This window comes from Anolis carolinensis, chromosome 4 (genome assembly GCF_035594765.1).
Source record: "Anolis carolinensis isolate JA03-04 chromosome 4, rAnoCar3.1.pri, whole genome shotgun sequence".
In the NCBI taxonomy this organism is placed as follows: domain Eukaryota; kingdom Metazoa; phylum Chordata; class Lepidosauria; order Squamata; family Dactyloidae; genus Anolis; species Anolis carolinensis.
In genome coordinates this window covers 168,389,930-168,416,218 of record NC_085844.1, presented here as the reverse complement: position 1 = coordinate 168,416,218, position 26,289 = coordinate 168,389,930, and the positions used below count along the sequence as shown (strand labels likewise).

General features: G+C 37.7%; 1 protein-coding gene across 6 annotated transcripts in view; it reads left to right on the top strand.

The window, feature by feature from the left end:
- pde4b (phosphodiesterase 4B) overlaps positions 1-26,289 on the top strand; it is a 352,571-nt gene that overhangs the window by 253,441 nt on the left and 72,841 nt on the right. For 5 of the 6 annotated variants that reach the window (XM_003226759.4, XM_008119709.3, XM_003226758.4 and 2 more), the window contains 4 exons: positions 19,927-20,121; positions 21,545-21,581; positions 23,200-23,270; positions 25,959-26,008. In XM_003226759.4, the coding sequence (XP_003226807.1) occupies positions 19,927-20,121; positions 21,545-21,581; positions 23,200-23,270; positions 25,959-26,008 (353 nt within the window). Of the gene's footprint in view, positions 1-14,530; positions 14,647-19,926; positions 20,122-21,544; positions 21,582-23,199; positions 23,271-25,958; positions 26,009-26,289 lie in introns of those variants that run through there. The other variant, XM_008119710.3, reaches the window with a different exon arrangement.

The window sequence follows — 26,289 nt, the reverse complement described above, 5'->3', positions numbered from 1 at the left end:
AGAGAATTGACTGTCTGCAAGGACGTTGCCCAGGAGACGTCTGGATGTTTTGATGTTTTTACCATCCTCGAGGGAGGCTTCTCTCATGTTCCCTCATGGAGCTAGAGCTGATAGAGCAGTGGTCCTCAACCTGTGGGTTCCCGGATGTTTTGGCATATAACTCCCAGAAATCCCAGCCAGTTGACCAGCTGTTGGGATTTCTGGGAGTTGAAGGCGAAAACATCTGGGGACCCACAGGTTGAGGACCGCTGTGATTGATGAAGCTCATCCACACTCTCCCCGGGTTGGATTCGAACTGGCAACCTTCAGGTCAGCAACCCAATCATAATAAACGGATACTATATTATTCAGCATTTGTCATGCATCCTGTTTTCTTACCATTGATTTAACAATAAATATTAACTTTTCAATTAAGGTAAACTCTAAATAATCATTTATTAATACTGTCTTACCTGGTTTTCCAAATGCTAGGAATGTTGAATCATCTCTGGTATTGTTCTCAGTTACGGGTTGAATTCCACAAACACATTTAGTTTAATTATTGCCTTTTGGTTCCAAGCTCTTCATCTGCAAATTGGAGGCAGTTCTAAAACTAGGGCCAGGTTGCAGTCTGTACTAAACCATGAACTTCATTGGATGAATTTGAGCTAGTAACTGTCTCTTTCCCTAACTTATATGAGGATAAAAAGAGTGGAATAATGAACTATGTTGTATATTGTTTAAAGCTCCTTGGAATAATAAATATAAAAAGGAAATTATATACATGCTTAGCATGAAATGTATTAAAAATAATGATGTACAATTCCCATAAAGCATTTCTTTTGTCTCCTTCTTTAAAAAATTATGTAACAAATCCTTCCAAGTGATTTTATGGTTTTGTAATTTGGATTGCTCATACCTCAATTCATGTCTTTCTTTGCTTATCAGTAAAGGAGGGGGAAAAACGCTTTTAAGTTTTTATAGAACAGAAAGCCCATGGTTTCAACAGATAATGCATCATACACTAACTACCATTCTCCATGAAGCATAGTGTGTAATCAGCAGGATGTTATGATAATATTGTAATATTAAAAGAACATAAGGGGATTCCAAAGAAGTAAACAAAATGCAGGACACTTAATTTTAAAAGATCCCTATCAAACCAGAGAGAAACATTGAATACATGTTTTCCCCATCAATAAGAAGTAACAAAAAGGCAAGTTCCTTCTTTCTAAGCACTAGATAAATCTTCAGTCTTCCCAAATGAATGCAGTGACTCACTTAAATCATAATTTTTTTTCATACTCACGTTCAAGCTAAAGGTCAAACTAAACATTAAAGAAAATGTTCATCCCGTATGATTATTGTGTGTTTATTCTGACTAGATGTATTTACTTATTACAGGATTCCTCAGAAATCTTGCCTCACCTATTGTGAGGGCATCAACCTCACCTGTTAGACTTGCAATTTAAACCCATGTTTACCTTCCAGTGACTGAAGCATGCCAAATGTTGGGAAATCCTGTGCTATGACAAAACATCATCATGGGAAGATTATATCAGCAAAGAAAGCACAAGCTGTGTCATGTAGCTGGCTCTTGTTAGCTACAGGGTTATATTTTTAAAGATAATTAGTGTCTATATACCAGAGCAGGATGTGGCCTTTTCTGCTGTGGAGGAGGATAATCCTTAAAAGAAAATCCCTGCAAGAGTTATTTAGTCTCTTCTTATTTTAAGACGGCACATCTCCCTTTTCTCCAAGACTCCTACCTACACTTATTTTCCCATTTTTGTTTTATTATCCATTTTAAGTCCTGTTCCTTCCAACCTTCACGTTCCTCTCCATGTTTTAACTGTCCCTCATTGCCCAAGAATAGAACTATTGTAGGGTAGCATCAAGGGCCTAAGTATCTTAAAGACAGCAGATAATGTTTGTTCTTGGAAGCCAAAGAATGTCATCCCTGGTTAGTATTTCGATGGAAGCTCATCAACAAATGCCAGGTTTCTGTAAGCCAGATTTCAGAGAAACAACTGTCAAAATCATTTCTGAGTATTGCTTGCCCCAAAAAACGCTATAAAATCCATGGGGTCGCCATAAGTAGACAGGCAATTTGAAGACAAAAACAAAATTTCCAGTCGTTTATAAGAATGCAGCCTCCCTCATTTTTATGTGTGCATGTATTTTAATGTAGTCTTTTATCATTAAACCTATTTAATGCCTGCTTGAGTTGGCCAATGTTTCTGTTCAGTTCAACCATGCGAACAGTCAAAAATGTTAAAATATTGGTGAAATTTTGCCTTCCTTCATGAATAGTATTTTTGGTTGATTTGGCTGATTAATACAGCATGTCACATATGACCTTCATGGAGTTTAATAAGGGCAGTACCCACTAGATTTCTGTTGCTTTTTTCATTTTGCTTTTTACCAGACTTTCCCTGAGGCTGGTAGATAGATAATCCTTTCTAGCCTGATAATTGGTAGGTGTTTTGGACAGCATCAAGTCTTAAGTGGTAATTCACTTTTCAAAAAGTCTTTCAGCTTTTATAGCAGTGCTGTGAAACCTATGTGTGTGGATGCCTGTGCATACTTGTAAAACAAATTAATGTGTAAATAAAGTGTTCAGTTTCCACACAATTCCATATAATCTTACAAAGCAATCTTCATTCACGTGTGAATGACTGGTGACTAGAAGCAAAGAGGAGGTGGAATCTGTGGCACTTTGAGCCATCTAGAAGTATCTGACACTTCTGGCAGTGTGTATCATGTTCACTGTCTTTAGTATGTTTGTATCTTAATAGACTATGGAAAGGATTATGTGCTTATTTTTATGTATATACTGTGAATCTTGGAATCACACACACAGCCTTTATTGGCATACAACAACAAAATCGCAACACAGGTATATACAACAAGAGGAAGTCACAGATAAAAAATAAAACATACTTAAAAGTTACTAATCTCAAGAATAAATTGTGCAACAGACTCAGAAAAAGAATCCTTCAGACCTGTTAGGAAGATATGGAATTTTATTACACACTTGCCATTGAGAACACTGTAAAAAAATTGAATTCCTGTATTTCATTCGTATATTATCATATTTGGGGCAAACAAACAAAGAATGTTGAAATGTTTCAACAGAGACCAAGTCACAAGAATAAACTCTTTTAGAGCATTCCACATTTTTTATCTGCCATCCAAAAGAGCTGATTGCAACACATCAAATCTTGCTGTCGCCAAAGCTCTCCTCTGGGTGGGATTAATCAAAATGCTGCCGTGACTTCATGCTCGCATGGAATTAATGATGTGGTAGGGGAACAAGTTGGTTTTTTTGCTGCAAGAGTCAGATTATGAAAGTCAAGATCCAAAAGACTGCTCTTGACTGACTTGCAGGCTCCCACATTTGTGAGCATTAAGAGTGCTTTCAAAGACAGGCCAATTGCTTTGATCTTTCTGAGAATCAAAGAATACCATTCTGAAATAAAATGATCTGATAACAGAAGTGGAATATAGCTATTGGGGTCTACCTGAAAATGTATATGCAGCCAGAATTTTATAGCTCCATGCATCCATGCCAAGGTTTCAAGAGCCCCATTAGTTTCTGGAGAAACTTGGAATGTAGCGTATTAAATTATTTATTGACTGCAGAAATCCAAATATGATCTTTTTATTGATTATCTGCAGGAGTAAATAGAAATTGCATAGCATCAGGGTCAGAAATTACATTGTCTAATAAAGAATGCAATCAGTTGCCCACCCTGGCATTGAAATCACCAGTCAGAATTATTTCCACAAGGGGAAAATTATTTTTTAAATTTTCAGTGTAGGTAATTGTAGGACTCCAAGGTTTTCCAGAATCTTGGAGTCCATTTACACCAGTGGTTCTCAACCTGTGGGTCCCCAGATGTTTTGGCCTTCAACTTTTAGAAATTTTAACAGCTGGTAAACTGGCTGGGATTTCTGGGAGTTATAGGCCAATACACCTGGGGACCCACAAATTGAGAACCACTGATTTACACTGTTTAATTAGGGCAGGGGTCCCCAAACTTTTTAAACTGGGGGCCAGTTCACGATCCTTCGGACCGTTGGAGGGCCGGACTATAGTTGGCCACTGAGCAATAATAATAATAACAACAACAACAACAACAATAAAAAAGAGTTGAAAGAGACCCTTTGGGCCATTGAGTCCATTCCCCTTCTGTCTTTGTGCACCGAAAGCACAAGCAAAGCACCCCTGACAGATGGCCACCCAGCCTCAATGTCAATAATAATAATAATAATAATAATAATAATAATAATAATAATAACAACAACAATAATAATAATAATAAAAAAGAGGGTTGGAAGAGATCCCTTGGGCCATTGAGTCCAACCCCCTTCTGCCTTTGGGCACCAAAAGCACAAGCAAAGCACCCCTGACAGATGGCCACCCAGCCTCAATGTCAATAATAATAATAATAATAATAATAATAATAATAATAATAATAATAATAATAATAATAATAATAAAGAGGGTTGGAAGGGATCCCTTGGGTCATTTAGCCCAACCCCCTTCTGCCCTTGTGCCGTGCGGGCCGGATAGATGGCTTCGATGGGCCGCATCCGGCCCCCGGGCCTTAGTTTGGGGACCCCTGAATTAGGGTGTTATGGTTCTATTTTATCTACAATGTAGAATTAATGCAGTTTGATGCCACTTTAACTGCCACAACTTAGTGCTATGGAATCATGGGAATTGTAGTTTGTGGGACTCTTGGGCAGAGAAGGCTAAAGACCTTGTAAAACTACCACTTTGACGGTGCTTTTCCTTGCATGGCAGGGGATGGACTAGGTGGCCCATTTGGTCTTTTCCAACTCTATGATTTTTGGATTCCCTATTCCATAGCATTGAAAGTGGTGTCCAACTCCCTTAATTATACAGTGTAGATGTACTCTCGGTATCTGAGATTTGGAATTTAGATAAGAAGAAAACTACAATTTGATGCATAAAATTGTGGGAGGATTTTCAAAGTAATGACAGGATGATTTAGGAGCTTGAGAGAGAAATGCATATATTTGCATTTCTGGACTAATAATCCGATTTTAGAGGAAATCCCAGTGCCTAGATATCCATAGTAGCACAGAATGCTTGCTGGAAAGTGAAAGTTTATGTGAGGTGTCTGACAATCTAAGCTTTGACTCACCCAGCAGGCTGATTTGGAGAAAAATCCTGTGACTATTTTTGGTTTACCAGAAGGAGGTAAATATGTCAATGCTCTTGGTTTTGCTATAAGAGGAAATCACAGAACTCCTCAATGGTCAATAGTATTGTAAGTCAGATTTATTTTATATTGAGTTAATCTTAGGAAAATAGCCATGAAGATTTTGTTTTGGAGTTGTCGGAGTTAAACCATCAGTATTTTCCAGTGCAGGCAAGACATAACGTCTTGGTCTTATGTAATATCTCATCTAGAAAACATGGCTTTGTTTTGCTTTAAATCCAAAGCATTTAAAAAACAAAATCACAGATCATGTTCCTTTGTACTTAATGTCGAAATAAACTGATTTCTGTTTATTTTGGTGCTTTAGCATGCTTAAGTACCTATATTTCTTAAAATTAATTCAGCAATGCAGAGCGGTAATGTTTTCCTTGCATGTCTCTTATTAGAAGCTGACAAGTAAGGTTAGAGAGCCACCTACTGATAGAACTTTGAATAACATATAGATGGAAAGAAGCACTACTCTTTTCATAATATTTGTACTGGCTTTACTAGTTTCTGCTTTAGCCCTATTGAATATGTATGCCAACCATTATACCTATTCCATCTCAGAGTGTTCATTTAATGTTTTTTCTTGGCTGTGCTAGCAGTTTCGTAAATATAAATTCTATTTATATTCTATTTATATTCTTCCTAGTATAGGCAATCCCCGAGTTACAAACATCCGATTTATAAACGACTCATAGTTAAAAGCAGGGGTGATACAACAGGAAGTGAGCAAAATCTACCCCTGGGAAGGATAATTCACTCCTGAAAGAGTTATTATGGGGAAAAGTGTTAAGCAGAGGCTGGATGCCCATCTGTCGGGCATGCTTTGAGTGCGATTTTCCTGTTTCTTGGCAGGGGGTTGAACTGGATGGCCACAAGGTCTCTTCCAATTCTATGATTCTATGAAGCTTTATCACCAATCCTTGCTTCTATAACAAGCCAGATTTTTCACAATCCAATTGTCACAGAGGCAGAAAGCAAGGTGAAATCTTCTGAACAGGGGCACAGACAGCAAAACAAACACCACGGAAGTGTTAACCCTTCCGTATGCTATATATATATATATATATATCGCTGGAGTTACACTTAAAATGTAACTGTTCCGACTTACAAACAAATTCAACTTAAGAAGAAACCTACGCAACATATCTTGTTCGTATCTTGCGAACTCCCTGTATTCTCTTACATCTGGTCAAACAAATCTGTGACCCTAAGTCCTGTGTTTCTAACAAATTTAATATCAGCTGTGAATCTGCACCAGGTGCTGGTTAATGAAGTTTAGACCTTTCTTTTGTCTAGGTTGAGTATCATCATCATTGCCATCATTATTACTGTATTTATCCCAAAATCCAAAATATTCCGAAATATAAAACTGACCAATGAGTGGCTGAAATAGTGAAACCTTTCTTTTCTTATGGCACAACGTACACAAACTTTGCTTCATGCACATAAGTATTACAAATAGTACATAAAATTGCCTTCAAGCAATATGTATAAGGTGTATATGAAATTTCATGTTTAGACTAGGGTCCCATCTCCAAGGTACCTCATTATGTATCTATCTGCAAATACACATATTCTGAAACTGGGGAGGGAGGGGGGGGGGATATCTGAAATCCAAAACATTTCTGGAATTTTGGATCAGGAATATTCAACTTCTGCTAACTCCTACTATCTGTAATCTACTTTGTAAGACTATGTGAGAACAATACAGGAAAACAGAAGGTTGAAACTGGCACAGTGAATGGTTTCATTGACAATGCCAGATCAATATAAATATACTGTACCTGCCCAATAATTAGAAAGAACAAAAGGAACGAACTAACTGGGAATCTCCCAACACCGAGGCGTCATCTACACTGCATTTTGAAACTGCATTATGTGGTCAGTGTAGACTCATATAATGCAGTTTAACTGCACTGAACTGCATTATATGAGCCTACACTGAATATATAATCAGTTTAAAATCAATTATATGATAGATGGGGTCAATGTTGACATTATAAAGTACCCAATAGTTTTAATCCCATCCAGAAAATTTTCTCTCTTTTTTGCTTCCATTTTTGTGTTTGTATATACAGTAGAGTATCACTTATTCAACATTCGCTTATTCAACATTCTGGATTATCCAACGCAGTCTGCATTTTAGTAATCAATATTTCTGTAGTGAATGTTTTCAATACATTGTGATGCATTGGTACTAAATTCGTAAATACAGTAATTACTACATAGAATTACTGCGTATTGAACTACTTTTTCTGTCAAATTTGTTGTTAAACATGATGTTTTGGTGCTTAATTTGTAAAATCATAACCTAATTTGACATTTAATAGGCTTTTCCTTAATCCCTCCTTATTATCTAACATATTCGCTTATCCAACGTTCTGCCAGCTCGTTTATGTTGGATAAGTGAGACTCTACTGTACATGCAGTCATTCATACAATGAAATTAAAATGAAACAGGTGGAGAGATGGGAAAAGCATGTTTTCCAGCATTAAAATAATTGTCAGCCGCAATCAAGCAAGCAAATGAATAGATTGCATGAAATAGTGATTATTGAGAACTGCGCCCGGTCACTTGTATTTATATATAAACAAATGATGTAAAGACATGCAAGTTGTGTATCTGAAACTATATTTACCTGAAATTTGATCTGACCAATTAAAGTTAATATGTAGTTTGAAATACTATAGAAAAATATGTACTCATATTTTTAACAGTTTAACCATAATGTTAAGTTAATGCCAACTGGATGAGAACAGGATTAAGACTAAATTCCCTAAAACTCACAAAAAGAGCTATTGTAATGAAGTTTCACCATTATAGTTATGCCATTTATAACATTTAGTAGAAGTTTTGTGACAAAACTATTTGTAAGAGAAGCTGAATGAGAATGGGTTGAAAATGGCAGAAAGTTAACACATGGATTGATATACTAGAGCTGATAGGCAAGAATATTAATATATGCAAGGATGGACTGCAAGAATGATTATCATGATAATGAATTAAAATGAGTAGTAATATACCAGTAGATGGCACTCGTAGTATATCTACTGCTCAGGGACTTTTCCTGCAGATATTTCTCCAGTGTCAATCATTACAGAAAAACTTTGTCATTTACCATGTAATATTCTTCCTTTGCCTGTATCTCAACTGATTAAAGCTAGAAGTTTATTATGTGTTTTCAAGTTGTTTCCAATTATAGTGACCCTAAGAAAATCACGTGATCTTACCAAAAAGGCTGAGAAGCAATCAAACATAGGATGTTGTTGTTGTTTGGAGGGGGAGGGAGTTGTAAGGTTTAGTCAAAGAAGGGCCCTTTGGAATGTAGACAGGTGTCCGTTCACACAGACAGCCTCCGGCTTCCACAAAGAGGCTATAGTTCCCAGTGCTGAGGAGCCACCAGGTCTTTTCCACTGACATTGCGGTTACAGCGAGCGCCATGAACATGCCCTGCCAATGTCCTTCCCAAACACTATGGCCCACAACCTAAGGAATGCTTTCATTTGGGGACCATTTTATCCTAGATTTTGCTTTTTCTTCCACAGGCCACAGGCAGGCATACCAGGGTTCTCCATTGCTGTGGAATTTGCATGGCCCCGCCCACTGCCCTTCCCTTTCAAATCTCTCTGCATAATAAACAGAGAAGAATGGAATGTTTTGTCGAAGAACTGAGCTGCAACTAAACTTACTGGAGGAGTTTGGGGATTAATTGCACATGGTGGAAGTTGTAGTTCACCCTGCATCAAGTCAGAGTACTGTAACTCCTACTGGGGAATTTAGAGGAGTTGTAGTTCACATACACCCAGAATTCTATGAACAATGATGGGTCTGGGCCAAACTTGCCATGCAGACCCGATATGCCCAGATTTGACTACTGGTGGGTTTGGAGGGGAATTGGCCTGGAAGTTTGGGAGTAGTAGGTACTGGGATTTATAGTTCACCTCCAATGAATGAGCACTTCAATAATGACTATCTTTTAAATCTTTCCTTTTAAGGATAGTTTTGGGTCTCTTTATGAAAACTTTTACTCTCCCCCACCTTACCCACCCCTGAGTTTTTTCCCTACGTTGGTGGTACTTTTTTGCCTCCCTCACTGAGGCAAAAAACTACCACCAACAGGCTTCGGCCTACTCACTCTAACAGGCATGACACATACAGTTCCCATGACCTACTATACATCCTGCCGCTGTTTCGTGTGGGATGGACCATGGATGATGGACTTTCATATGGGAGTTGTAGTTCACCTGCACCCACTGAACCCCACTGACCCTGGACCTCGACTAAACTTGGAACACAGGAAAAGAATGCCTTTCTCAAATAACCCGGGCACCGCCGGGTCCCCAAGCTAGTATATAATAAAAGTGAATGTTTGTATGTATGTAACTGGGTATGTGGCAGCTTTCTGATTGGCCAACCCTTCCACAGGCCACTGAGACCACCAGAAATGACGGATCTGGCCCAAACTTGACACATTTAACCCCCATGAGGCACTTTATGGCCTGGTGCCATTTGGGGGAGAATGGTCCACAGATGATGGGATTTGTAGTACTTTCAAACACTTTAACTCCCACAGACTACTGCAATGCCCACCAATGATGTAAATGGACCAAACTTGGCACACAGAACCCCTCTGGCCCCCTTTACGTCCTGATGTATATTGGGGCAGGATGGACCAAGGATGATGGAATTTGCAGTACCTTCCCTCACAAATCACAGAACTCAACCAAACCAGGCACACATATCCCAAATGACACACTTCACACATGCTGCAGCAGTTTGATGGAGGATGGACCAAGGATTATGGGATTTGCAGTACCTTCATCCAATTCACCTCCCACAAACCACTGTGATGCCCATAAATGACAAAACTATCAAACTTGACACACACGTGCAGGGTAGCCCACTTTACATCCTGGTGCAGTTTGGGGGAGGAGGGACCGTGGATGATGGGACTTGCACTATCTTCACTCACTTCCTGGGACTACTGTGACCCCCACCAATGACTGATCAAGACCAAACTTGTCACATAGAGCCACTATGGCCCACTCTACATCTTGGTGAGGTTTGAAAGAGCTTGGACCTTGGATGATGGGACTTGCAGTATGTTCACTCACTTCCCGAGACCACTCTCACCCCCATCAATATCTCATCAAGACCAAACTTGACACAGACAACACCCAGGACTCACTCTACACCCAGGTGCAGTTTGGAGGACGATGGACCATGGACAATGGGACTTCCAATACCTTCATTCACTTCCTGAGAGCACCGTGACTCACACAAATGACTGATCAAGACCAAACATGGTACATGGAACCCCCATGACCTACTCTACATACTGGCTCTGTTTGGAGAGGGATGGACACTGGACGATGGGACTTGCATATGGTAGTTGGAGCTCAACCGCACCCACTGAACCCACCTGACATTGGATATAGGCTACACTTGGAACACAGGCAAACAATGCCTTTCTCAAATGACCCGGGCACCGCTGGGTCTCCAAGCTAGTATCTATTAAAAATGGTACAAGCTCTTTTTATGACACATGTTTTTAATGTGTTTTAACATTAAATAGAGGCCCCATCTACTCTGACCATTTAATACAGGTCCAAACCAGTATTGAAGAAAGTGGTTTTGTTGTACAGAAGAATAGAGAGGAAGTCCTGGATCCCGTTTGAGGCCCGAATGGTGATTACACAAACCACAGAGCACTGATGGACATGAAGACCTTTCTTTTGTCATTTTTGTGGAAGTTTGTTTTATTGGCACCACAGTTTGAAGCTAGCTTTCAATTGCATTAAATGGTCAGTGTAGATGGGGCCTTAGTGTAATTATGTTTTAACTTTTCTATTACAAACTTTTTTAAAAGTGTGGTGCTTTTTAGATGTGTGCCACCTTGAATCTCTTGATGGAAGAAAAGCAGAATATAAATTAATTAATTACATAAAATAACAAAACCAAGAGCATTACATAGGCCATTAAAATGTAGAAGTTATTTCAGAGTTATATGATGGCATATCCTCCTAGTTAGGTTCTGATTCAGTCATTGTTTTATTTCTATTATGAACCTTTTATGTAGATTTTACCTCTTCCATGTAGATTAATTTCAAACTTTTATGCTTCCACAGTAACCGTTATAAATATTTGGTTAGAAACACATATACACACTTCATGTATATTCATAACACATTCTCCAGAACTCTTATCGGTGATGTGAAATCACTGAGAAGCTAGAATGAATCACTCAATAAAAATTATTTCCACATTGAATTGCATGATAGAAAAATCTTTCCAATGTGTTTTTCCTCCTTCTCCCTCAGCTGCAGGTATAGTTCATTTTTAAAAAGTGATAGTGACATCACACCTGTTCAGTTTTCTTTCCAGCTCTGAATTAATGGTGTATTTCTTCCTCCATATCTAGTTATTGGCAAGTTCTGTAATGGGGTGGACAAATGTGGTCTCTTGAGGCTTGTCCTTGATTATTTACCAAAAGGCCTGGAGAAAGGCAAATATTGTCCCTCTCTTCAAAAAAAGGCAAAAAAGAAGATCCAGGAAACTACAGAATGGTCAGCCTGACCTCAAAACCAGGAAAAATATTGAAACATATTTTACAGGAGGCTGTCTGCAAGTATCTTGATGACAATTCAGTGTTCAGTAGAAGCCAGCTTCCGTTTGTCAAAAACAAATTTTGCCAAACGAATCTTACTGGGTTTTTTTTTCAATCAAGTCACTACTTTAATAGATGGTGAGAGTGTCAAAATCAATTTCTCCTGATTTCAGCGAAGCATTTGATAACTCTACCTCATAATATTTTGATTAGTATATTGATTAAATGTAGAATAGATTAGAACACTGTCAGATAGGTCCATTATTAGTTGGAAAATTGTGCTCAAAGAGTTGTCATTGGTGGTAGTGCTTCAAGCAGGAAGTGGAGTATCATGGAGCCATTATTTTCCCACTTATGGCCCATTTACACTGACAACTTCAAATTGCAATGGCCAGACAACAAACACCCACAAAGGTGCTCCGAAGAAAACCCTTAATATGCATCAGTTCTCTTTGGTTTTTGCAATCATCATTCAAGTCTCAAATTGATTCCAGGATTTTCTGGGTAATCGTCTGCACAGTGCAACCACTTTCTTCAACACCAGTTTGAAACTGCATTAAATGGTTAGTGTAACTGGAAGGGGTGGCTAACTTATTAAAAGAGAGGAGCAGAATTCAGAAGGACCTGGATAAAATTGGGCAGAAATTAATAAATAGAAACTCAATTTAAAAAGTATACATTTAGGCCACAAAAACCAAATGCAGAAGTATAGGATGAGGTTAAATGACTTAGTATCACTACATTTTGAAAGAACGTTAGGATTATTATTGATCTTACTACCTTGTCACACAGCTACTGAAAATGTTACGTGTCGTCAGGGGCATTTTCTGACTGGGATGAAGTGATTTGTAGTCCAATACATTTGGAAAGTGATTTATATGGAAAGTCTGTACTAGACCATTGTATCAAATTGTGCAATTAGGTTTTGCCAGTCATTTGCTGAATCTCTCCTTTTTTTTCTATTTCTACCTGCCCCAACAACGTGTGTGCTGCTTGCTTACCCTTCAGGCGTTGAAATATCTTTTTATAACCACTTTTTTAAAAGTTAGAAACATTACTAATTCACAAATACACAATTATTAATTCATTATTACTTGTAACATCACATTTTCTATCAGTTTGTTATGGCACTCATTATTGACAAGTAAGTTGTTGCAATTAAATGGATTTTGTTAGATCTTTACATTTAAGCTCTGCATATCATTAGAGGTTACTTAGTATAGAGCTAAATACAAAGATATGGGATCTTAGCATGTAATAAAATTCTGGCCTTTTCTACTGAATTGGCAGTCAGCCATTCTGCTACGTTTTTAGCGAATGGTATGACCAAGCAGCCACATCTATACACATAATAAAAGTAAAAAATCTGTATGTGTGTATGTGGCACAGGTGTCCGTTCTCAAAGACAGTCTCTTGCCTCCACAAACAGGCTATAGTTCCCAGTGCTGTGGACTCACCAAGTCTTTCCCTCCCAGGACATTGCAGTTACAGTGAGCACATCCCAGTGTTCCTTTCTCTCCCATTTGCATGACCCCGCTCACTGCCTCTCTGAACCGCACCAATGATGGACGTCGAACTGACTTGGCACACAGACCAAACATGGTCAGATGTGCATGGTGGCAGGGTTTGGGGTGATTGATCTTGATATCCAAGAGTTAGAGTTCACCCGTTTTCAGAGAACACTGAACCCATCTGATGATGGATCTGGACCAAACTTGGTACACAAATTCAACATGGCCAACTGGGAATATTGGTGGACTTGGGAGGTGATTGACTTTATCTCTGGGAGTTATAATTAACCTGTATTCCATGAGCCCTTTGAACCCTACCAATGATGGATCTGGACCAAACTTGGCAAACAGACCCAACACAGCCAACTTTGTACACTGGCGGGGTTTCAGAGTGATTGAATTTGACATCCGGAAGTTACAGTTCACCCATATTCAGAAAACACTGAACAAAACCAACGTCAGATCTGGACCAAACTTGGCACACAGACCCAACATGGCCAACTGTGAATACTGGCATGGGTTCAGAGTGATTGTCCTGGGAATCTGGGAGTTGTAGTTCACTCTTATCCAGAGAACACTGAACCCAGCAGATGACAGATCTGGACCACAGATTGGCACACAGACCCAACATAATCTACTGGGAATACTGAGGGAGTTTTGGGAGGATTGACCCAAGATTTTTGGGAATTGTAGCTCACCCACATCCTTCTGCATTTTCTAATGGGAGCATTCATAAAAAAACAAAACAAAAGCAAAGACGAAGTTTTTTTCCTAAGGCATAACGTAACATATGACCAAACTGATACTACCAAATATCCAGACATAAACAGGGCCCTTTCAAATAACCTGGGCATCACCGGGTATCCAAGCTAGTTATCTATAAATGTACCCTGAATTGGCTCTGGCCCAGGACTGAAAATCATGCAGAAAGGGGCCCGAAATTATATAATATAATCACACTGTTACTTTTAATAATATCTACTAATTCATAAATCCCACAATTGACAATTGCCCCCATCCTTATTATGACAAAGTAATTAGCAAATCCCAGTCTGTCTTGAAATTGGACAAATATTTCTCCTTGGTTAATTCATTCTATCTCAGCTAATTCACAAACCTTCATCAGCCTTTCTCATCTCATCACCCTTCTCTTCTTCATGTATTTGATCCTGTTTTTCCTCTCTTCTCCTCAGATATCTGCCAATCTTGTTTCAAAATTTTTCATTAATACATTCCGTTGATGTTGAATCGAATTACATCTCATTTAAAGGGAGCAGACTACTTGGAAATAAAAACCACCAAATAGTGAGTGGGAGGTTCATAGAGTAATCATTATTAGTATTTTTGTTTGTATATGTATAAGTACATGTGAGTTTTCCTTTTATGCTTATGTTGTATTATTTGTAGTTGGTATTTAGCTGTTGTATTGTAGCAGTAGTAAATAGAATGTAAATGTGTGTGTATGTGTGTATGTATATGTGTATATATGTGTGTGTGTGTGTGTGTGTATACACACACACACACACACACACACACACACACATACATACATCACATCAATACTTAGAAGAAACAAATAAGTTTTATTTCTTCTAGTCTTGCTGTGTTTTTGTGTTTTCTTCCTTGAACAAAAATTACTAATTTAAAAAAGGCGCTTGAAATATCATAGATTTGGAGTATCTTCCTGTAAGGCAAGACTCAAAATTTTGAGAATGACTAAGTGGGAAACAGTTTGCTTTGCAACTTTTATTATGACACGTAGTTCAGTTTGCTTGCTTTGAGCGATCTACTTTCAATGAGACATAGTTTCAAGTGCTTCACAATTAAGCAGCCCAAGTTTAAAACACTAATTGAATCTCTTAATGAATGAGTTCCATTTACTCATCAGTAATTAGAGTAGTTGTATCATGATTTTGATTAGAAAATGAGAGAATGGAATAGCTATCAGTTCAAAATAACGGCTTATAATTATCACAATATCAGGATTTTACACAGGATGTTTTGAAAGCATTAAGGTTATTAGCTGTTGTTGTTGCATGCTGCAAAATCAGCTGACTTCCTCCGATTGTTTAAATTATCATAGTCTAAGCCACCCAGCCATCTCCCATATTGAATAATGAGGTTCAGATAAGTCAATGACCTAATGATATAGCAAAGATCTCCACAACATAAGTGGAAGCTGAGCCAGAACCAATGGCAACATTGGCAGTACTACCAATGGCAGTATCCATGTGGACTCGTGACAATTTTCCCTAATATGAATTCTGCTGCTGCTGCTGTTGCTCTTCTTCTTCTTCTTCTTCTTCTTCTTATTATTATTATTATTATTATTATTATTATTATCATCATCATCATCGTCATGGGATACAACTTCTCCCAAATAAGACTTCCAGTTATACCTACTTGGGCACTAAGATCACCTTCTGAGGCCTTTCCCAAACTAGCATAACTCGAGCCATACGCAGAGGTAGGAAACAAATAAAATTGATGATGATAATGATGATGATGCACAAGGAATACTTTCAGAACAGAATGCCATTTTGGTATTGACATTTTTGCTGGAATGCTTAACTCAACAAATATAATCTGATTCTTCCATTATTGTTTTTTTTGTGTCTGGGAAAAACTCTTATTATTCTCTTAGGTATTTAAATCTTGAAATATTTTAAGGTATTTTTATCAATTACACTGACATGATCATTGTCGTAATCTCTTTTTTCTTTGGGATAGTTTTAGAATTTAGATTTTTATATCTTTTGTACAGGGGTGGGGGGGTGTTACTTATAACTTATCTAGGGAGTCACTCCCAATTGGTGGTATGCTGTCAACTTTGGGTTACCACTTTAGAGTTGTAGTCCAAAAAACGTTTAATATGCACTGATTGGATAGATGGACAGGAACATTAAAAAAATGCTAGTTCATGGTGTGTGTAGATAATGCATAATTGCAGGTCAGCTTTTAGTAATGGCATAATGGATTTTGAAGAGACACAAATATAGGGCAAAAGGAAGAAATATGCCAAGAGGAAGGTGCATCACGCAAATCCTTGTTGCTACCACTTTCCATATGGAAATCTATATCTACAAGAAAAACTATTTGGATCCAGAATAGGTCTTCATAGCCAAAATTCTAACTCTGGAAGACAATTATAGTTGGCTGCAAGTGATAATTGCCAGTCCCTAATTTTGAATTTTGTGTCATTGTAGTGGCCATAGCAACTCTGGCTATTATTGTGTATACTGTTTCAAATGCCTAAACCATAGTGAGAAGGCTAGTAGCTCTATGTAAACTTAGTTCCCTATTTGGCACTATACCTGCATTATTTCAAACTACAAATATGAGTTCATTTGATTAATGGTTTCATTTGAAAATTGTTGAAAATTTGGTTTCTTAGAAAAAAAAGAATTCTAGGTATACATTTTCAGAATATCCTACTCTTTCTCATAAAATACTCTGATGAATATAGCCAGTAATAATTGCTTCAGGAATCAGTATCAGGTATTCTTTACTTCTGGAAAAATCAGAAGTAAAGATATCCTTTAGTTCTACAATTCCACTACATGATTGTTTTAAATGCTGTGACTTAAGGTTTACTGGAGCAGTATGTGTGATTGCAGTTCAAGGATTCCAAAAGTTTTATAGTAAAATATGTTGACCATTATACAGTAGTTGAATGGCGTTGCTTAATTGTGGGCTGTTATTTTAGATACTTCATTACATTTATATACCCTCCATATTTTCAAGTTTGAGATTTGCAAATTTGAATATTCACATATTTGATTAATATGTTCTCTCTCGGAATCTCTACGTCCTATAGTGCAACTCTGTGGTTCATAGAGCCACATTGGAGGGCCTATAGGTTTATAGAAAGGTTTTCCCTTGGATTAAAAAAAGAGCAGTTTTCTAAAAATTATGTTGTTTCTGCTTCTGTGGGGATCTTGTGCCCCTAATTCAAGCAAATGTTGAGAGCCCACTGATGCCAACCATAAATTCTTTCATTGGATAGCATATTAATCTAGATTTAGTGATTAGAAGTTCTGAGCACACATTTTTATTTCTATCATTTAAACTATGCTTAGTTGTTAGCCACAGAATTTACACAGTCCCAATGGAAAAAGGTCAATCTGCTTATTTAGGTCATTTATGTTTGGTGTCTCTTGCAAAAAGGGCTCAGATTTAACTACAGACTGTAACTATCAAAAAGAAAATATCCTTTGAAAAGGGCTATATGATCGAAACTGAAAATAGCCCCTGTTTGTTCAACAAAAGTTTATTCAACAAAGTTTAAAAAAGAACCACATTTTATAACTAGTAGGGTTTTAGTATTCTGATATGTTGCATAAGGTGTATCATCATAATATTTGTGTATATGGTTGGGTAGTAGTACTGATCTGCATTACTCCATGAAATTTTGTTTGAAGAAAAGAACAGAGGTGATCAAAAATGTTCAGATGCTTGGGAAAACAGAATATATTTCTGAAGGAAGGAGACCCTCACATTTTAAGCCATTATCTATACCTAGTTTTCCCTTGTCAGTTCGTTTAGATGTAGTTCAGATGTGTATATGCTCCTGAATCAAAGTTCAGAGAAGCTACCTTTGGGGAAGGATGGGTCTGGATTATTTGTTCTGGTGGGAGGATTATGTGACTTGTAGTCTAACAAAACTCTGGGATTAATTTAAGTAGGTATCATTCTTATCACACAGAGCTGGTGGACAGCTCAACACATACCATACTACTTTTCTTCTTCCCCCATGCTCAGAAATTAGCATCTGAAAAGGAGAGTTTTGTATGCTGTTAGTAAAATTATCACATACCCAACTCATATTAAATGATGTTGTGATACCATTATATTTCTTATGTGTTCCCCAACTGATCGCCTATACAGTACAGAAGAACAGATTGTGGAAACAAGAACTGCAAGCTAGCATTAAATAATGGGAAGAATGGAAGACACACTTTTACATAGGATATCCCTCCATTAGAATAATGACAATTTTTCATAGTAAAAACCAACACTCTGAAATATATGGTATTATCTTAGTAGGTATTCAGTGACGATTGTCAGTGACAAATTGACTTTGTTATATGAATCATGCCAGATTAATGAGTTTGAGTTTGGTATACTGAGATAATGATATATTCAGGAAACATAATAAGTTTCCTACCTGGTTTTCATAAGAGCTTGAAGGAAAATGCTCAGAAGGAGAAATTACAAGCTGCCTATGCCATTCTCCCTAATCATTCACTACAGGTTTTCCAGAGTTTATTCAACCTACCATATGGGTACAAGTCCAAGGGAAATTTGTGGCCTCACTTTCCTCTGATTATCCTGTGCTCTCGCCACTGGTGTCTGCAAACAAATATTGTACATTCGGGATCTTATCTTTGGCAAGGTCTTGCATGCTAACAGCTTTAAAATATGGAATATTCATAAACGTTTCATAGTAGCTTTCCAGCTGATGGCTCCTTTCAGTCAACTGAAACAGAACTGTTATGGCCAACAACTACAGATGTTTGACTTAGTTAAATTCTTCCCCTTCCTTTTAGTATGTATTTAATTTGGGAGATTAATGTATAATGTTATTGTTCCTACAAGCCTGTGTGGTCTTTATTTAGATTAGTAAGTCTTCCAAAAGAGTGTCCTAGGTTAGCTTTGCTCCAGAATTTGGAGTCCAAAAAGTAACTTTTACAAAATTTTGTTGTAATTTTTCAAATACCATGCTTACCCGAGTCTAATGCTCACCTTTTTTGGCTAAGTTACATAGACAAAATCAAGGTGTGCATTAGATTTGATGGCAAGTTGGAATTGTGTATCTAAAGCCACCTGTTCCCCTCTATCAGGCCGAAGCCACACCCTTTTGTCAGGTCAAGATGAATCCACCAGCCTCAGCCTGATGGAGGGAATGCAATTTCCCAACTGGCCTCCTTCATAAGATCTTCAAAACCGAGGGCGGGGGTCAGTGGAATGGCCGAAAAGCAAGTGGAAGCTATTCATCTTTCAGGCCAAGGGTAGCTTCCCAACTGGCCTCATGAAGGTTTTCAAGGCCTAGTGAAGGAGGTCATTTGGGAACCGTGGGAGGTTGGCAAAGGGGTCTCACGCCGTTTCCTTGCCTTCACAGTTGGACCTGTCATTAGAGAGGCAGGCCATGGAATGGCCGTTGGACAGGGGAAATCACGCCTCTTTGCCAGCCTTGCATGGTTTCCAACTTGAGGTATTACATTCAACAAAAAAATCCTTTTTTTGTAATGTGCACCTTCAAAATCGAGGTGCGCATTACATTTGATGGGACATTATGCTCAAGTAAATATGTGTATGTAGAGTTCATTGGAGAAGGGATGATTAAGGGGCTGATTTTAAAATATCCTTTGATAGTAAAATCACAGCCGTAGAGGAAATACGGTTATGATTATGTGTCGGATGGACATATATGTTTCCAATTTGAAGTATGGAAGATTTTATTTATGAATGTGATAAGTAAGAGATGATGTTGTTTTTGTTTATGTTTGGCTGCATCAAATAAAGCGATGATTAAGATTCTGAAGATGCCGTGTCCTGTAACATCCACAAATCTCTTGTTCACAGCTTTGATGTGGAAAATGGCCCATCACCAGGCCGTAGCCCGTTGGACCCTCAGGCTAGCTCTTCTTCAGGGCTTGTGCTCCACACCAATTTTCCAGGTCACAGCCAGCGCAGAGAGTCCTTTCTTTACAGATCAGACAGCGATTATGACTTGTCACCAAAGACCATGTCCAGGAACTCCTCACTTCCTAGCGAACAGTAAGTCCAATATCACAGTACTGTCTTATATATACTGTATTATGAAATTGAGGGTTTGGTGTTAAACAATAGATTGTGGCTGATGTTAATACATTATTCACGTTAACCAGATAGATATAGAACATTGATACTTTCTATCGCCAATCTGCTCTCTTATTTCTACTTGCCCGCAGCTTCAATAACAGACACTAGTAGACATGTTTACTTGAGAGTAGGGAATAAATCTTCACTTGTTTCAATGTGGCATACAGGAGCAAATAATGTTTAATGTTTTCACCACACTGGTGATTTCACAAGGTTTTTTCCAAGATTTTTAATTCTTTTTTGCTGGGATATTTTGGAGGGAGATTTGCTTAGACAAAAAGAAAGAGGCATAAAAATGATTTCCCCTCCTTCTCCCCCTAAAACCCTCACCAATTTCCTCTGTAAAGCAGCATGTTTTGCCTGATTGTTGTTTTTACTGTAAAAATGCTGGTTTTCTTTTTGCCAAATGTTTAATAGAAATGTATTTTTTCATAATAATCACATGGTGGTTAACTATTTTCTTCCTTGTCAAGGGGGAATGAAATTGCAAGTAGTCTTTATATCTCTATTAGAAAGTACATCACATTTAAATTAATATACTTTTCCTGAGTCTTTTTAATGGAAAACAAAAGGCAAGGCATTGCTTGTGTTTTTGATTTTTTTTTAATAGAATGCATATTTGAGGTAATTTTGTTGGCAAAACATATTTAAGATTCAGCTGAGAGCAAATATGCCACTATGTCTAAAAGCAGGGTTCAGAGGTTTCATCTGGAATCATTCTTGAAGACATAAGAAGAGTTCTGTGGAGAGGAATATCACACTTTCCTATTTCTTCTGGATTCTGCAGTTGTTCTGCTGCCAGTCCAGTGTTGGATACTACCCAAGATATTTGGATGGTTTTACAATGCTGTGTGTGTGTGTGTGTGTTGCACTAGCTCATCCGTAAATACCCTATTGTAGCTACTAAAATTGACATTCAGGACTAAGCCATTTTAAACTATTATGTATTAAATCTCCAGATTAAATCTTCCTCTATATGTGCAAAATGAGTATGAGCGTGATATTGTCCAAAGATGCATCTACACTGTGGAAATAATGCAGTTTGATATTACTTTAACTGCCATGACTCAATGCTTTAGAATCATGGATAGTTTTTCAAGGTCTTTAGCCTTCTCTGCCAAAGAGGACTGACCCCCCCCCAAACCAAACTACACATCCCAGAATTCCATAGCATTGAGCTGTGGAAGTTAAAGTGGTGTCAAGCTGCATTATTTCTACAATGTAGATACACCCCATGTTAGAACAAACTAAAAATTCATGATGATGAGTCTTGTGTATGCCTTCTTATTTAAAATATGTCCCAAGAAATGAAATTATTTTTGCTTTTCTTTCTTATTAGGCATGGAGATGACCTGATAGTCACACCATTTGCACAGGTATGTTCCAAATATTCTGACATTGAGCAAGTGTTGTGCTGATGGGGGTGATACCTAACATTTGAAAGCCTTAACACTACTCCTCTGGCCCATCCAGGCTATGGATTCTTGTTTTCATGATTCTTCCTCCCTATTTGCATCTGCCTTTCTGAACTGTCATTTCCTCACACATCTTCCCTAGCTTTCCAAGGCATAGTAGACTTCAGGATGCTTTGGCTTATCCCATCTACTGATCTGGCTACTGAATCCATATTCTGAGGGAGTGCTACTCCTGCAATGCATTCTGCAATTGGTCACCATGAATATTTTAAGGAGACTAGACTTGTTTCCAAAATCCCTGTAAAATCAAATTATTCTTCTATTCATTACTTTCAGGTTGGGGAACATATTTGACGCAGAAGTCAAATTACATTTCTTAGATAAATTCTTGAGGCTGTAATCCAAGGTTGGGTGGTCCCAGTAAATATGAGCAAATTTCAAGCACTCATTGCCAGTTGCCCAGACGTAGGAGAGGAATTCCAACCTTTTATTAGAATGGAAAGAACAATATGTACAAAATCTGGGAAACTACCAAACAATAGTTTCATAGGGAAAGGGCGGGGAGAAGTCTGTAGAAGCCCAGTGAAATCCCTCTTCTTGCATTAGTGCCTTGTAGCCTCTAACATAAGCACAACATATGCGTTAGAGAAGGCTAGTTCTAGCACTGCAAAGGGGTGTTGTTCCAAATGGACAAGTAGGTTACCAAGTATAATGGTAGTGCCTGATGATGTACACATTTCATAAATACCATTTACAAAACTGTTTGAACTTTTGTGGGATGGCTAACCGCCAACATATTTCACTCTGAAGGAGGCTGATCTGTGCCATGACTAATCAGTTATCATATACGATTTGAAGTACAATTAGTTCAATAAAGGATAGCAGTAGCATGGCAATGCTGTCACCTTTTCATTGGCCAGTGGGTAGCCACATCCTCTCCTTTCCTACTGAGTCCTCTTCCATGTATCTTGTTCTAAATTTTACTGCATTGCTGACTTGTGATAGATAAACTGTAAGTTATTACTCATGAGCATTAAGTTCAGCAGCCTGTGCTACCTGTTATGTACATATAGCTATTCCTATTAAGTATGTTTTATACTTACCTTTAATATTTTTTAAATGATGTATTAGAAATTTCTAAATCATGGGGTTTAGGAAAAGTAAATAGAAAAAGTTAATGTATTTCCTCTCATGGAAATCGGTGAGGGTTAAGCATTATGAATATTAGTATAGATTGAGCATGCCTTATCCAGAAATCTGAAATGCTTAAAAATCCAAAATTGTTCACATGGGTGGCTGAGATAATTGCACCTTTGTTTTCTGATGATTCAATGGACACAAACATTGTTTCTAAAATTATCAGGTTAAGTGTATAAGATGGACATGAAGCATAAATGAATTTCATGATTAGGCTTGAGTCCCATCTTCCAAAAAATATATATATCTACGTATATGCAAATATAGGTTTTCCAAAATCTGGAGAAAAAAATTGGAAGTACTTCTAACCCCAAGCATTTTGGGTAAGGGGTACTCAATCTGTATTTATTTTAATATTCAGAGTGGTCTCATGTCTTCCTAGGTTTTGGCAAGTCTGAGAAGTGTAAGAAACAATTTTACACTACTGACAAATCTACAGGGAACATCAAACAAGTAAGTGGCTTCTTTAAAAAAAATGAAGAAATGATCTACAGTGTTCTCACATGTAGGCTGCAGTCTTAGCAACTAGCTGTGAATTAGCATGCATTGGTTGGAACATCTTCACCTCCTTGCTGATTTTTGAAATTATAGTAATTGAAGATTCCCAACCAGCTTTTCATCTAGAAATTTGCTGTAAAAATGTCAGTATTCAATGACAAAGGTCGCAATGGTTGCTGATGCAGATTCAACATCAATTTACACTTGTAAATAATGTTTTCATATACAGTAGAGTCTTGCTTATCCAATGTAAACGGGCCGGCAGAACGTTGGATAAGCGAATATGTTGGATAATAAGGAGAGATTAAGGAAAAGCCTATTAAACATCAAATTAGGTTATGATTTTACAAATTAAGCACCAAAACATCATGTTATACAACAAATTTGACAGAAAAAGTAGTTTAATACACAGTAATGCTATGTAGTAATTACTGTATTTATGAAGTTAGCACCAAAATATCATGATGTATTGAAAACTTTGACTCAAAAATGCGTTGGATAATCCAGAACGTTGGATAAGTGAGTGTTGGATAAGTGAGACTCATATATAATTAAAAAAAACACTGTAGAATGTGGTTTTGCTTTAAAATTGTCCATGAATTTTACCTAACTGCTTCAGCTATTTGAACATCCTGTAAACCAGTTTTGCTCACTGGAGAAGCAAATGCGGTCTCTGTACCAATCAATGACAGAAAGAGCAACAATTAACACATATGTTGAAATTTATGTTTAATATAGATAACACAGTATATCGCAAAATATAAAGGTAGCAGCACATGAGTCCTTTATAGACAAGTAGGCCAACTATGCAGAGTACTTTTTTGTATGTTCTTGTTGAAATTGGGTCATCAATGGCATTGTTACAGTATTCTAGACTGGTGTGTGTTCAGGGTCTTTCCCCCCTGGTTGTAGTGATCAAAAAGGCCAGCAGTTCAAATTATTCTGAGGAAATGTCCAGAGCTAACTCAGAGTTACCAGTAAAATGTGATTTTGTTGTTTTATCCAAAGTTCAAAAAGTTAAGTGGCTCCAGTTCCCCTTCTCCCTAGTTAGTTATTGTAATGTGTCTTTTTATTTAAACTAAAAATGGTTTTGTTTACTGGAAGAAATGAAATCTGAATTAAGGTCTTCCAACATCTAATCAAATCGAAGAATCTCAAAATATAGATGAAGTGTGCAGCTGAGTGGTTAAAAGAACACTCTCCTTCCCTCTTCCCCTATTCCCAGGCCTCAATGCCTAGTTAAAGAGATCTTCATTAAAATCACAGCTGTAAGGAAATCTTCACTCTTCAAAGGCTGTGATCACTTTGAAAACCAAGAGACTATGTGCCTATATTCCATATATGTATGCATATCTGCACTACATATATACTGTAGATACATGCTTACCTATATAATGGCACACTTAGGAATTTCATATCATCTGACCCCCAACTTCATTTGTTCATCACCCGGGAAGAGCGCGGATGAGCTCCCTCTATCAACTCTAGCTCCATGCAGGGACATGAGAGAAGCCTCCCACAAGGATGGTAAAACATCAAAACATCCGGGCGTCCCCTGGGCAACGTCCTCGCAGACGGCCAATTCTCTCACTCCAGAAGCAACTCCGGTTGCTCCTGACACACAAAAAAGTACCTTCGTTATGCTCAGTATTTCTGCTGTCCATTTTACTAACACTTACTAATACAGTATAGTCTCACTTATCCAACATTCTGGATTATCCAACGCATTTTTGTAGTCAATGTTTTCAATGCATTGTGATACTTTGGTACTCAATTCAAAAATACAGTATTTGCTACATAGCATTAATGTGTAATGAACTACTTTTTCTGTCAAATTTGTTGTATAACATGATGTTTTGTTGCTTAATTTGTAAAATCATAACCTATTTTGATGTTTAATAGGCTTTTTCTTAATCTCTCCTTGTTATCCAACATATTCGCTTATCCAACGTTCTGCTGGCCCGTTTATGTTGGATAAGTGAGACTCTACTGTACAAAGTTGCTTGAGATTAGCTTTTCCAGGGGATAATCAGTTAGTTTTTCTTCTTCATTCTTGTGGGTGTTCAGAATTGCATTAGAACAACCTGGAAGGATGACATGGTCTTAATGCACTCTTATATTCCATGCACATTCACTGAAGTCACTACTGTTTGATTTTGCAAATTGGTATAGGTATTCAAGTGCATAAAGTCTTTTGACTCATGGTTTAATGATGTACAATTCCACTTCACCTAATTGTGCTTTGTGCTTATAACAGGCACATGGAGGCCTTTTAAAAACTTGAATCTGCCTGACAGTGGCTTCGCATGGCAAGCTGTTTGTAGGGAAAACCACCACCAGCTTTAGATTCTCTTGTGTGTTTTCCTCCAGGCAGAACATTACAGTCTTCTATTTAGAAGTGAATGGAAGAAAAGGGGAATTTACTAGCAGCTGACTGATGTAATGAAGACCAATGCACATGTGGAGTAGCCACTTTGCAGATTCAGTAGCAAAAGACATCTAGAGGACTCACATAACCACATCTGCTATTTATGTGAAGTGAGGCTTCATCAGTCCATGTTCACGGCTTCTGACTGTGTTAAAAGGCAGCTCTCCAGTCTGATAAAACAATAATGTCATGGCATATTATTTTTTCTTCTACAGGAGATCACCATCAGCAAATCAGCCACCAATTCCCAGGGTAAACATTCAAGGTATGTGTTGTGTTGGAAAAAAAGACATGTTTAAGTGAAAACCTGATTTTATTTTAATGAATTGTCTTTTTAATAAGACATGAGATAACCAGTGTGAAATGGAGCTCCGGTGGCTCAGTGGGTTAAACTCTTGTGCTGGCAGGACTGATGACTTGAAGGTTGGGTAAAAACATCAAAATATCTGGGCGTCCATTGGGCAATGTCCTTGCAAATGGTCAATTCTCTCACAGCAGAAACAACTTGCAATTTCTCAAGTTGCTCCTGACACACAAAAAAACAAA